This window comes from Dufourea novaeangliae, unplaced genomic scaffold, assembly GCF_001272555.1.
Source record: "Dufourea novaeangliae isolate 0120121106 unplaced genomic scaffold, ASM127255v1 scaffold21, whole genome shotgun sequence".
NCBI lineage: Eukaryota > Metazoa > Arthropoda > Insecta > Hymenoptera > Halictidae > Dufourea > Dufourea novaeangliae.
Window position 1 is genome coordinate 6,081,512 of NW_015373910.1, and position 15,048 is coordinate 6,096,559.

The window sequence follows — 15,048 nt, forward strand, 5'->3', positions numbered from 1 at the left end:
TCGATATCATTGTGAAAATTCTATTTCGGGGATTGGAACACCGTAGCTCCACAGGATAGAGAGATTAATAAAATAATACAAAAATATTTTAAAACGCGAATATTAAAAAAAATTATAAAAAATGTAGCGGGGACAACGGAAGGAAGAACAATAATTTGGGGTCGGATGTAATTCGGACCTTACCATTAGAGGGTTAAAGTAATACTTGTGTGTTGTGGTCATCGACATCACGAGCACAATAATGGGGATAAACAGGAGTCGCTATCTTCAACAAAAAGAAATCTGTACTTGTACACCGACGAGCAAACTCGGCTTCCGTTGGGGGAAAACGCGACGTAGAAGAAAAGTCTACCACTTACTAAATTTATGACAAGTTCGGAAATAAATGTTAAATCGAATATTAATTTGGCATAAATTTCAGTACCTCCCAAAACTAAATGGTAGGAGGCCCTTTCCCTCCCTCACATTTTCCCCTAGCGGAAGCCGAGTTTGCTCGTGAATGTACGTCGCAACACGCTACCAACGGATTCGGATCTTCGGTCAAGGTCCCTGTTCCCAGTCGATAATGTTTCCGTACTAATGTCTCTGGAAGCCTCCCCGCGATCGCTAATCAAGAGAAGTGGCGCGTCGTTCTGCTTTCCTCTCGAAACGGGCCCGGTACGGGCGAGAGGAAGCCAGGAATGGGAGCCAAGGCGCAAATTGTTATTCCAGCATCGAGAAGGAACCGGGACGGGAGGGGAGTAAGAGAAGGTACCATGAATAAAGAAAGAAAATCGTTCGACATAGGGAAACCGCAAACTGCACGAAATTGTCGGGCAGCCCAGATGGTCAGCTCCGGTGCGCGCCAACCGATGCCTACAAGATTATTCGCTCGCTACCGACTACCACGATCGTTCGCCAGGAGAAACAAGGGGAGCTTTCTCTCTCACTCTCTCCCTCTTATGTTCAGCTCCGCGGGGCCGGATCCCACGACTTCTCACGTACCGGACGCTCGTAATGCCCCAAACGTACCGGCGGCCCCGCTACGCGTCCGACACTCTTTTTGGGCAGCTCCGTGTTTCCATTCAAGAGAAGCACAGTAGAATGGGAGTGCACGCCGTGGCAACCGTCGGGATAATTCCGTTCGGAACTGCTGGGACTGGAAGGGGAGAGAGCCCACGAAGATTTTGTTCCTTTCACCCATCAGATCTCCTTGGTTTAATTGTTTTATTCTGATGTAACGTTTGAGGATAGCTCCCACAAGTTTTAGGGTATGGTTTTAGCTCCTTTTGAATTTGACTTGGACGATCACCTAATCAGTCTTTGGATCATGTACTGTAAATCTGTGTCATAATTTAGTCTTCTTGTTTGGTCGTATTTTATTATAGTTCCGTATTAAATATCGTTTATACTATTAGTCAACCGTTTTATTACTCCCACCTGTATATCACCCCTGCATGGGTTCCTGGACGTTCCAGTTGCTGTTCACCGATGAGGAGCTAAGTACAGGTAGAGTTATGAAGATGCTATTGAAGATTCATCCATGGTTTTCCATGTCAGAATAATATTCTAGTCTTTGGAAGGAATCATTATGGTAGCCTAGCAGTGTCGTAATCGTAGATGGTAATGGGTTTATGGGTTAGTTGATGGTGTGCCGATGTTTTTGGTAGTCAATTGTTTGGAAATGTACCTGGTATCCGAATCTAGGAGCGTAAAGGCGGTTAATTATAATAAACAAGAACGATCGTGATATAACACCTTCGTCGATTGCCCTTTTGGCTCGTGGAAAGCCATGGTGAGGCCAGTGAGAGAGAGCAATAATTCCAATCTCCGCAGCACGAGTGGTGGGCTTATCTAATCAAAGTGTGGCGGCCCCGGAGGACGGAAATAGCGCGGCTTTTTCCTCCTCTCTAATAACGGGCCCCTCCCTCCGCTCGTCCTTACGTCCTCCTTGACGCCCGGGGTTTGCCAGCATTTCGAGAATTTCGCTCGTATCTTTCCTCCTCTCTCGCGCACTGGCCCGTTCGACCGTTGCGTCGAAACATTTTCGGTGGATCGCTCGAAAAAATTCGAAGAATACGAAAAATCTAACCAAGTAGCTGCTGATTCCTTTCATTAGCGTACTACAAATTAATTCAATACTACTTTGGCTACATTGATATTTGATTTTCGAAGAAAGCAATTTTGTTAACACTTAAAATAATAATGAATAGAGAATGGATTTCATTTACACGATACGTCTAAAATTGAGTGAACTTTAAAAGTATCAAGCAAAGTTCTGTTGAGACCTAATGAAAAGGCCTCACCAACGGTGAAAATAGAATTTTCGTAGCAGCTTTTAGATCCTCTATTTTTCTAGTGTCTTTAATAAAGGGCAAATCTTCTGGGATCTTTTGTCTGAACGTGACTCGAAATAATTCCATAGCGATTCGCGAGTGAACGCCCCGCGAGGCCTGCGATTTGTCGCTCCATCAAGAGGTGTCGCGAAGCGTCCTTTAATCAGGATTTTTCAAACGACGTTAATCGAACCGAAGATCGTGGCTCCGTTAACCTTCAAATTCTATCAATTATTTTGCTGCAAAGTGGCTACCCAAACGATCATTCGAACCCCTCCCTGTACACTATCGATTTCTCTGCATTGAATATTTACGTATGTGCTCAGAGAACAGTCATGTTTCCAATTATTTCGCCTCGAAAGTGACGATCTGAACAGAACCGTTGCCGAAAATCGTTCGCGATGTCGATCTATCGGTCTACAAAATTCATGGTGTTTTTCCAGAGGAATCACGTTCAAATTTAACGTTTTCATCGGGCAATATCGGAACCGTTCGATCATTCGCCCCCCCTCAGTCACGGAATTAAGCTGATTTTTTGGCAGGCGCAATTTCGATTCCCATGCGACCCCTTAAATCCAGATGCCAACGGGATTTCAAGCATTTTCTACGAGAGGACAGGAATTATTCCAGGACTACCTGTGCACGCTCTACAATCATCGTATTCCGAACGCGGAACAATTATCGACCGAGCAAATTCAATTTCAACCTTTGAGCGAGAACGCCTGTCCACAGATATTGTTCCATCGGGAAGCATTTCGATGATTCTGGACGACGATGACGGCTGGTAGCCACTCTGCTCCACGATCCCTTTCATTCCATTCGATCGCTGGCCCCCTGTTCCATTGAGCTTCCATCGTTCTCCGTGTCGAAACATTGGCTTTCCACAAAATTTCTTCGATCTAACGACTGTATATTCTCTCTTGCAAACGAATTGCTTTTGGTGCTTGTACATCGAATCAGAATCTTATTCGTCTCTGGATCGAATTCTTTTTTTAATTGCCTTTGGAGTTTCCACTTCGAATTAGAATCTTGTTCGTCTCTGGATAGAATTCATTTTCCATTCACAATCTTTTTTATCCATCAATTTACCATTTCTGTATACACCTTTTACAATCTTCTCGCCCCTCAAACGGTTCCGGTCAGCCAATCTCAGCCTTGGAAGCTCCGTTAATCCTGTCACTTCCTGCTTCACATCTCACCTCTCTACTTCCCAACTATCGATTACGATCGATCCCACAAAAAAAAAAACGGTACGCGAATAAATTCCAGGAATCACTCATGAAACACATACACACACAGTCTCTTGCAAAGTAGGCATTGAGTTCTCCAAGTCCCACGATTTCTGCCTTCAGTTCTCGATACACGTTACAGACTCCTCTCGATTATCGTCTCGAATCGGGTCCGCATCGGGACAACAATCTTATAGGGAGAAATGCTTCAGAACTTCGTAAATTCTTTTTTTGCCTGAAGCCCGAGCTTCGGCAATAAAGTACAGTAATGTCCCGATGAGTGCGACGTACTTGGGTACGTTTCGGAGCATTCATGACAAGACAGAAAGGGTTTCAGCTCCTTATTAATTTGTTTTTTATTCGAAACCAAGCCTCTGATTAGCTTCTGTTTACTCTGTTTTTATTGATTCCAGATGGGAATCTCTCGAATGGTGGGAATAACGCTGTTGCCCGTGTCGCTATTATCAAGGAATCAGACGATAATCGAGAAGAGTCTGTAGATCGTTTCTGGTCGATCCATACGAACGTCGGGGTCTACACTTTTGCTAATCTTGTTACGTGTCGTTCCAGGCCACGGTAGCCGCGTTTCGACGGTATTTACACGCGTCGACTGCTCGGTCGAATTAAAGAAATTGCACCATTATCGGTGCCCACGATTCTAAACAGGGTTGCTAGCGCGGTAGAAAGAGGCGACCCACACTAGGGAACATTTGACAGGGGAAGGGGAACGTGGTGGCAATTTTCGATAACAAGAAGCTCACGATTATCCATCCAATAATGATAGCCGGCAGGTGTCTGCTGAGCGGTGGGCGCCTCCGAGCACAATGAAAGCGACGGTTGTTTTGCCCGACGGCGCTCGTACGGTCTCGACGGTCGTTACATAAATTGTCCCTGGTGCGTGCCAAGCCGAGGAGACACGCCACCACCTATCTCACAGCCGAAAACTCGTGTATATGCAATATGTCGTGGATGCGTGTCCGATTTCGACAGGGAGCCCAGGCAACACCGTCGTTGCCCTTTGTGTCGTTTTCTCCCGTCACGGAGCCAAGGGGGTATGTTATAGTGTTGGCCCCCCGTTTTTGGTATGACATTTGGAATTTCGTTTTTGCGAAGAAACTATAACACTTTTTGCACTCAACGTTTCGGGGTATATTTATACATGCTTCAAGAGCATTTAAAATTTTTTATGTTGAGTAATAATCAAAATTGGTGACATTGCATGCCGTTGTACACAATCGCTTATAAAAAAATGGCGAAGAGAAGATTTTAAAGTGGGATAAGTTTGGCTATGACAGGACCAGAACGGAAGTCGACAATTAAAACAATGGCATCACGTTAAAATTTGTATGTTTCTTTAACTTTCGGAGGTTTACAAGAAATGGAAAAAATCGTCGGTACCAGTGCCTTTCGACGGTTTCATAGTAACGGAACAATGACTTCCACCCCCTTCGTATTCCACCAGAATAACATCTACAATTGGATGTTACCTCCACGTTTAACCACTTTGTTTAACACTTCTACAATATTCCCGACAATCCAACAAAAAATTTCAATTTTTTTGTTTCGATTTTCAATCGAGCATACCGAAAGACTGACTGTATATATGACAAAATAGCAGAGACAGCGGTGTCAACGCGTAAATAGTACACAATTACCTCGACGCCACGTGAAACTTTAATTCGATGTTTAAACGCGAGGCTCGATGACCGCTGGAAAATTGACGAATATTGTCCATTTCTCTGTTTCCCGGAGGGGGTGGAGGGGGCACGGGACGAGCGATAAAAAAAAATCGTTAGTAAAATCAATCACGGTGGAGCATTTTCGAAAGGGGGAAAAAACAAAAACTCCGCGAGGTCGGGTATACGGTATGGGATCGCCCTACGCCTATCAATACTTTATACAACAAATGCGAAACGTCCGCAAAAAGCTACCGTATTCGCGGTCGACTCCGCAGCGGCTATTAATCTGATATCGAAATAACAGACATTTTTTTTTTTCGTTTTTCGCTGGCCACACTAGTCGAGCCCCGAAAAAGAGGCGTTGGAAAGGCTTACACTCGTTTGTGCGCTCATGTGAGTTGAATGTTTGTGAATTATTTATGCCCCTTTAAGCAGCCTCGGTCGACAAATATTTACCAGGGATAAATTTACATTTCGTTGGTCCATTATGTGAAACCGACCGCGAATAATCAAAAAACGCGGAAGTTTAAGCGGTCCGGCTTTCGCGGCTTCAATGGAATTATTCCTGGTGATTGGTACCTACCAGCAACGCGCTGGGAGTTATTTTCACGGTTTCTGAATCACCTTTTATGAATATTCATGGGTTTACGGTGAAACGGCCTGTCACCTAGTGTACTGAGTCACAGATCCCCATTTTCGGAGGCTAGATCTGTAGATAACTTACGGATAGAAAGTGAAAGGTCGATCTTATAGCTACATGGGTGTAAATTTTGTATTTCTCCGGGGTACATTTTATATTTCTATAATAATTTACATCAATTGAGCCCCTCAGGAAATGTACTTCATTCAATTTTCAATACCCCACATCAATATCCTCGAAACGAAATAAATTTTTTCCAGATACCCTAGATTTTTCCTAAAACCAGACGAAGATTAAGGGATTATAGAACAATGACGTTATTTGTATATCGCAAATATGTGTACCCCCGGTTATTAGAGGATCGCCCAAGCATCAATAATTAACAGGATATTTTTGGAGGTTTTCATAGTATATATTACGGTAAGTGGATTACTTTTCGCGAATGTGCTGGTAAAAGCATTGTCTATGTAGCACGAGACCGTTGGGGGGTGGAAGGGGGGCTGAATAGCTAACCCGAAACACGCATAAGCGCGGTACGCACGTCGACCACTGCATCATCGCGCACCATCTGCTCGGTAATGACTCCCCATTACCGCGTATAGGGACTTTCGTTGAATTATCGGTACATTTTCAGGGAATCCACCGGCTAGTAGCAGCCGGTGGCCGCGGATAGATATCTCGCGGGCAGATCCACCGAGCAGGGGTGTGTTGTGCGTTGCGCAGAGAGACTGGGAAAGTGTGTTCTACTCACTCGTTTTGGAACGTGGCTCCCTTGGTCCGTCCACGGTTACCTTGATCGCTCTGGTGTAGGTCGCCACCTGGGGAGGCGTCGTTGACACGGTTATCGTGATACTGAAGCTCTTTCCTGCGGCACAGACACCGAACGTTACTTCGTTACATCGGAGAACATCGATAGGGGGGGTGAACGAGGGTGCTAAAATTAATTATCATGGCTTTTAGAAGTGAATCTACACCGGTGAATATTTGATAAAAATGTATGTCAATAAGTAATTTCGAACTTGACAAGGATGTTAATTTGTTAGACTGCAGATTTTATGCATTTATCGTAAATGTAGATATGCAAACCACGACACAGTAAACATTTATGGAAAGATATATGTTTATATACATATTAGGTGTACAAATTAATTTGTGACCTCCTTTTCATAGATTTGTTTATAAAAAATCAGAATATAGTCTAGTCTTGAAAATATTCCCCACCATTTTCTACACATTTACGCCATTTCTCGGGCAGTTGGCGAATTCTTATGAACAAATTTGAGTCACTATATTTGGTGTAGTATTATACTACGAAAAATAAGCGACCCTAAAAATAGGCTTCCCGTGCTCTACAGGTTAATAAAGGAGAAAACTCCCTAATATAATTTCCATTCAGTAAATTAATCCATAAGAATCTGCATGTGCATAAAAATCTACAGTCCATTAATTGCACGTTGAAATATAAAGTCACCCCAGAGAATAGACGCCGCTGTAACACAGCAAATGACACCTAATACTTCAGGAGCTTGCCTATATTATTAAGCAAAATGCCTCCAATTTGTTAACACCAGTTGCCAAAAAAAAAAAAAAAATTGCTGTCTGTGGTCAGGACGTGTCCCGATCGAAATAGTTCACGGTTCCCTTCGGCAATTGCGCCGGGGGACCATTAGATGTCTCGGAAGACCGCGAGAAGTTCCTTCGTGTCGTCCAGCCTCTAAAAGGGGCAGCGAGCGAAGCCGAAGGGCTACGGGGGTGGAGCACCGGTGTACATATATCACCGGCGAAGGTCTCGAGGTTGAAGGTCCGGTATATTAATTCCCTCTCCATAAACGTCCGTCGCTGAGATTGACTACGCTATTTTAAACGGCCCATCGCGCGCTAATATGCATTCGGTAATTCGCCCCGCTGTCCGGCTCAACGAAAGGAGCAGCTCTTTTCGCGGCGAGGAAGAGTCAACCATCGAGAATGTTACTTTGTGTCGGCACGGAACCGACCACTTAAAAATAGATTGGGTCCGTGGGAAGGAGGTGTTGATCGTTTTTGGAATGGCGACACTTGAACTTGGAAAAATGTTTGCGACTGGTAGCAGGGATTTGAAGGATTGTTGGAATTCTTCGACGTTAACCACTTGATGCTGGGGTTTTTTGGAAAAATCACTGGTATTGGTTCGACAAAATGCATTTCTGAATAGTTAGGGGCAGGAATAAGAATAAACAATCAATTGCAAATTGTGAAATATCTTTTTTTTATCTTTTATTCGTTATTCAAAACTCTTTATATAATGAATTTGCCTATCTCTGGTTAGGGGTTAAGATCGACTATTTGATTTCGTGGGGGGTGCAAGGAAGGGTATAAAAAGTCGGATCGAAATCGATCGAATCACGGATACAGGAAGAAAGACCGTTGGTTCCCGTTAAAGAGAGGATGATATCCTAACGTGTCGCGGACATATAGTCGTTTGTGTTGGCGTAAACGTCAACGATTTGTAATTGTCTCCCCTTGGCGCGGCCTGGTCCACCTCGCTGTGTCTGTCAACATGATAACCGGCATCAAACACCCCCAACCCCACCACCCCCCGGGAGCTGCAACTGACTGCAGAGAGGCCACGGCGTTATATCCTAGTTATACCGTGGCCCTCTCCCCCGCGTGCAACCGCTCAAACCCTCTTTCCACGCCAGTCATTGTATCCTTGTTACCGTCATCGTTCCGGCCGTGCGCGCAAAGTGGCTTGTTTCAGAATACCCGAAAATCGCGCCGTGTGTCGCGGTTGCTCTTCCTGGCTTTCGTTTTGGAATCGATCAACGGCGTCGATCACAGGAGAACCCTGTCTTTCCTGTTCACTCGCGGCCGCGAGTGACACGCGGGGAACGTTTGCAACTGATGGGACGGGATTGGAGGCGCGCCTTTTCCAAGCTGGAGCCTAGAATGATAGATAGGAGTTGGACATTTTTGGCCTGGTGGGAATGAACATCTTGTTGACCTAGTGGATCCTCTTCTGAAATAGTTAGAGTTTTATATATTGACAGACTAGTGGTTGAACCACTTATATTGTAGAACCTCTTTGAAGCTTCTATCGTTCTAGATATCCTAGAGAACCACTAAGGTCATATATCTTACAAAACCTCATTGAAGCTACTATCGTTCTGAATGTCCTAGATTCTTGATTCAGAGAACACGGTTTCCAGTCGAAAAAAAGGGTAGTCCATGAAGAGCTATCATATCCAGGAGACGTAAACGTTGCAAGGGGTTGAAATCGTAAGCGATCGTACGGGGGTCGCGACACCCGAAGTCCCTCCCCTGCCCCCCAACCCCTGGTGTTCCCTCCTCCGTTCGAGTCCATCGCATTTGGGGCTAATAATGCCGCACGGCCGATTCCCCCCTCCGATGCCCCGGTCCTGCGGTTAATACTCGATGATGGGAACGGTCATCTGCAGAGACAGGACACCCAGCCTGTGCATTCGCGAACGACGGACGGACGGACAGACCGACAGACAAAACCGGGCCACGCGTATGTGCCACCTATATAACGTGCAGAGCATCAAGCGGAGCGGGGCAAGCGCGACTCCGTGTGCTCGTTTCTCGGTGTGTCGGTGCGTTTCCAACGCCGAGGATGAGATTGAGCGCCATCCCAAAACCGCCCACACAACCGTCCGAAACCACTCGAAACCGTCCGTTAATACTCGTGGCACCGACGGCGGAGGAGGAGGTGGTGGAGAGGAGGGGACGAGGTATCCTCTCGCTCGTAGGGCTAGGCCGCCGTCGTTGTTCCAAGTGGGAGCCAGAAGCTGGGATGGAAAACGAGGGGTCGACGGAATGGGGAGGGGGGGGGGGGGGGGGGGGGGGGGGGGGGGGGGGCGAAGGTCCTGAGTCTCGCAACAGGATGTCTCTGCAATTGTCAAATAATTACTATCGGTGGTAATTTCAGCCGTGTCGATATAGACTGCGGTATATTACTAATTATAGGCACGGGGCGGCTGCCTCGGAACCGACGATGATGGGCCCGTTTCAGGCTGCAGGAGAGAGCCCCTCTTTCATCCGGCGCTACCAGCTTCTCTCTCTCATTTCCTTCTTTCTTTCTCTCTACGACCAGGCCCCCAACCCCCGGAACAGCGGTGCAACCTTCCAAGGAAGGTGATAATTGCGAGGATTCCTACCCTACAACTGACCGCTGACTTTGATTTATCAATCGTCTTTCGGATTACTACTCCTCCGATGGCCTGCGGTGACCCGTTTGATAAACTAATTTCCCGTCGAATTTTAGGGAAAAAGGGACTTCCTGTACTCGGTCGTATGTAGAAATAAAAGAAGCTCAATACGTATTCCTCTTTGAAAAAATAATCCCCTTAGGACCCAAGTGTTTTCTGGCGAATTCCTTGGGACACTCGGGATATTGGGTATCGACGGTACGCGGCACGGTTCAATCAAATTAATAAGTCGCGGAAACAAAACCTCGATGACGGGACGGTTGCCCGGTCAGTCGCGGCCGCTACGAATTGGGGGGGGGCGGGTCGGTTCGGTCAATCGTCGAAATTGAGTATTACGGATTATTGAGGATAGACAGAATCCAAATAAAAAAATCCCCCCACCTTCCAAAAAAAACCTGGACAAAGGGAACGAAGGATTTCGGCGTAGGGACGTGTCTCTTTCGCTAATTGATTTCCCGGGGTTAGCGTGCCCGGTGTCAGGAGGTATGGTATAACTGGCTGACCCTGCACTTCATGATGAAATCAAATGAAACATAGATGATGCTATCGAACGTGAAATGCGAGAGCGCGTCGGCTCGCGCGAGCAGTCCGCCTCGTTAATTCATAAATGCACATCCTCCGGTGCACGCGCCTGGTCGAGGGTAAGGGAGGATGGGGGGGATGAGGCGGAATGCATTTGTAGAACCGTACGAATCAGTACACCTGCCTGGCACAATTGTCGCCGATGGACCCGGTCATCACTGAAATCCGGCCACCTTAATCCACGCTGAAAACGGATTATTTAAAAAGCTGCCGCCGCCGCGCGCGCCGCTGAAACATCATTTATTAAACGGTTCGAAACTCGTTTTTTCATCCCCATTGTGGTCGATGATTCGATTTTCGAGTTAACAGGATTCGATTTGCTTTTCAGGAGGAAGCAACGTTGATCTGAATTTAACAATAATCTCTACATACAATGTTTACCGTAGGGAATTTAAAGAAATCTCAAGTGCAGATGGAATAACCAGACGTCAAAGATTTATAAAGGACATTTACAGGATGATATAAAAAAGGGTTCATAACTTTTGGGGTAGATAGTACTCGTCGAATAATAAAAAAAGACCTCATATACATAGGTCGAAGGATTAATATTTTCGAAGTTATAATCGTATGAAAGAAAATAGTAAAACAGCTAATAAAAATTGTACAATACCCTCTGCACCAAGAAAAAGAAACAATGATAAGATTATACATTGTTTTCATACGATACGATAGCTTCTGATGCGAGAAAAAAATTGTTTAAACTCTGAAAATATTAATTTTTCAACCCATGTTTATCAAAATTTACTTTCATCATTTGGCGAGTGCTATTTACCCTAGAAGACACGAGTCCTTTTTGTGCATCACCTTGTATAAGGATTCAATTTCTTTTAATAATTAAATGTGAAAAATAAAAGAAGACAACGTGGAAAACTGTCGAAAAATTGAGCCGTTTCATTAGCAAGGAATTAAGCGAGCATCGACCGGATCTGCATGATTTTAGGGACTTAGCCTCTCTCTCTGTCTCTCTCCCTAGCCGACGGACGATGATTTCTGATTAACGGCCAGTTGTTTCGGATGCTAGACCGGGGCTACCGGCGGACATCGAGTAATGACTCTGGGGGCGGTGGGAGCGAGAGAACTCGCGGACGCGGAGGGTTGAAAAGCGAAGCGGTTCGAGGGGTGTTCAGGCCAGTTGATGACGATGATGATTACAATAACCGTGCTTTTAGAGGGTTCGAAATCACGGTACATGCCCCTGGCCCGTGCGCAATTTACTCGCTCGCTTTTTGAGCGACTTACAAAGCAAACTGGCTTTGAAGAACGTATACTGCAAGCCCCCCTAATTGAAACTTGCTAATTGGTCATCTCGAAACACGAACGAGCTCGTTAACCGGCTGATTTTTGGAAAAACATAAACAGACGGAAAGACAAACCATGTGTGTCTAGTATCAACATTCCCTTTCCAGCAAGAGATTGGATCTGTTGGGAAATTTGATATTGTTCGTGGAATATTGTCCCTAATATTTTAGTTATTATATATTCTATCTTAAACTCATTTGTACTATCAAACAAGCTTGTAATTCCTAAACGTTACGATTCTTGAATGTGTATAAATTATTAGGAATAATGTTGGATATTGTGCATCGTCGATTACGAGTTAAGTTTCGAACTTACAAGCCATTCAAGAATACAATGAAGAGCGTTGAAGTGTATGGATAAAAGGAGGATCGAATGAATTATTTCGGGAACTCACCCCTGCCGCTCCTTCCGACGAACCTGAGGTCGTTGAACTTCGCGACTTGGTTCTTCATCAAGGCGGTGGAATTCCTCAGTTCGGCGCAACAATTCTCGTCGTTACCCGCTCGCACTGTCACCAGAGTTCCATCGCCGACCTCGCCCAGGGCGACAACTTTGAATGCCACCGGAAGCGTCTTGTTGGACCGCCAGTGAGTCGGCAATTGGCTGCAGAGAAAATACGGTGACCCTGGAAAAGGGACGCATAATTATTGCTTCGGCTACCGACTGAGATAACATTGTCGTGAAAAATGATTTATTGTCTCTTTCGTATGAGAAATTACATAGAGAAACCTATATCCATTTGCTAAAATAAGGGTAGAAGTGTTACGTATAAGTTACATTATAAAACAGAAACTTCAGTAAAAGCCTCCTGTTATAGCATTTGCATGTTCTACAACATTCATTGATCACTATCTATTACCATTCCATTACACTATTCAACATCATTTATAACATATACCTAAGATATTTCACAGAGCAATCAATATTCCCTTCGTCAGAAGCCACAGAGATAAATCTAAAGATGATAAATAATCATTAGTAACTTATCCAAACAGAATAATTGAACCCTCAGGAATTATTTCCAAATACACCCTACAAATTGAATAAATCAAATTAACAGTATGACTATATCCAGAATACGATGCTCTTAATGCAACACAGATTATTATTGTATACTGTAACTCCCATTAAAAAATCCACAGCGTAATCATAGCCAACGAACTCATGGATCATGGATATGAAAAAGTTTTTAAAAATCGTGATTCACAAACCTGTGCGAACCAGTTCACCGGGATGTTCGGCCTGTGCCTCGCCGACAAGCCTCTCGGTCCACCAGAGCTCGCCGACGGCGGCACCCTCGCTCATCTCTCCTCCACCACCTCCAGGATCGGCGTCTTCGGCCTGCTGGTACCTGGTGTTCACCCCCTGAAGCGGCGCCAGTGAGGGGCCGCAGAGGCCGGCGCCTTCGTGGGATCCAACGGTGGCGTAATTCTCCCCGCAGCCCACGGGACCCACCGGTAGATGCATCCCATCGGCCAATAGCCGCCCCTCGTCCCCCAAACACGCACCCCCCGGGCAGGACGTCGTGATTCCACTTTGCTCCCTTGAAGGCAGTCCACACCTGCGCCGCTACCAGTTTCCGGTACGGCAGCTACCTGTTCCACTCAGCTTCTCTCTGCCGATCTCGTTGATCACCGTTACTCTCATGGTATCGCGTCCGACATTCTATATATTCACCAGACAATTATCCTCCGATTCCACGCGATAGATCAACAATTATTGCATTCACGCTCCATCGACGCCATGTTTTCAATGATCAGGGCACCGTTTGCAACGCACCACAGGAAAAAATAAATGTCCTAGACGCCCCCCTTCCCCTAACGTAATCCCCGAGATGTCATTGGTCCATATGACACGTGACCAACGTCTCGCGAAACCATCGGAATCGTCACTGATCTTGTTGACACGTCCTGTGTGTTTCTCTGCGTGCGAGGTTACGCGGCGGCGAGAGAGATCCTACAGGTTGTTGCTTCCCGATCGAACGTATTTACGGCAAAAACACTGGCTTCGTTTTCACTGTTTTCCCTTCGTAAAAGACCGAGGCTCTATCGCGTCGTGACTAACGCTACCGCCGCGCGCGCAATACGGTCGGTGGTGAACGGTGTGAGAGGTCGAGTGGTGAAGTCGATCGAGAGTATCGAGAATCGAGAGGAACGTCCAACGCGAACGTCAGCCGCGGTCGACGGTGCGCGACGTAATGCCGGCGGCGCGACTTCGGGCCGCGTGTTCGCGTAAGCGGCCCGGGACGGCCTAAGCCCTCGCAATTCCGAAGCTCCCCACCGTCGCCGGCGTCCTCCCGCCGTGTTCCCGACGCTCCCATATCCCCACTGACGACGGACGGATCGCCCGCCCTCTCCCCGATCCTGGACTCGTTTTATGACCACCGGTCCCTGCATGTTTTTAGTACGTATGCCTTTGGTTTACTTCTTATTAGCGCGCGAATCGATGTTCCTAGGGGATTTAGATTTTCGCGGGAGATCCATATTTATTAATATTGTTTATTTGTGAAAGTACTCTTACCACGCTAGGAACTACTTGTTAGTTGCGTTCGTTTTCAATCGTTTGACTATGGTACATATCGATTATCGTGTCATCGATTGCAGTGCATTGTGTATGATTTATAGGTTATATCGAACTGGCCATGATTAGACGTCTGGCCGCTGCGTCTCCAGGATCTTGCATATTCGTGTACAGAACAGGTCGTCTGATGCTTGGTTATGTATGTGTTTTGGAACCGGAATTCTTCGTCTACAGGTATATTTTTTATATTTGTTGAGTATTGCGATGAAAAGTTACTGCTTACTATGTGGACTTTGGCAGGGAATCTTACTTATCCGATTAGTCGTTCTGGATAGTCTTATGTTTCTATGATCCTGAGAAACACTTGAACTTCTATTTCTATCGTTTATTGCCAGTTATGAAACTAGTTTAATTTATTTCTAGTAGAGTTTAAGTATCAGAAGTATTAGATAGTAGAAATTAATGAAGCAAAGTAAATTGGTGCATGTGGAATAACCTTAAACACTTGAAGTTACGTCATTAGCGTATGACTGCCTTTTCGAGTTCGATATATTTTCGAGCATCGATAATCATTGATGA

At 45.6% G+C, this 15,048-nt stretch overlaps 1 protein-coding gene across 1 annotated transcript in view; it reads right to left on the bottom strand.

Moving 5' to 3' along the window:
- LOC107194131 (runt-related transcription factor 3-like) overlaps positions 1–13,416 on the bottom strand; it is a 36,518-nt gene extending 23,102 nt beyond the window's left edge. Inside the window, exons 1-3 of the mRNA XM_015583696.1 lie at positions 13,161–13,416; positions 12,344–12,574; positions 6,615–6,728 (exon numbers count right to left, since the gene is read on the bottom strand). Of these exons, the coding sequence (XP_015439182.1) occupies positions 6,615–6,728; positions 12,344–12,574; positions 13,161–13,416 (601 nt within the window). The remainder of the gene's footprint in view (positions 1–6,614; positions 6,729–12,343; positions 12,575–13,160) is intronic.
- Positions 13,417–15,048: the final 1,632 nt, after the last annotated feature.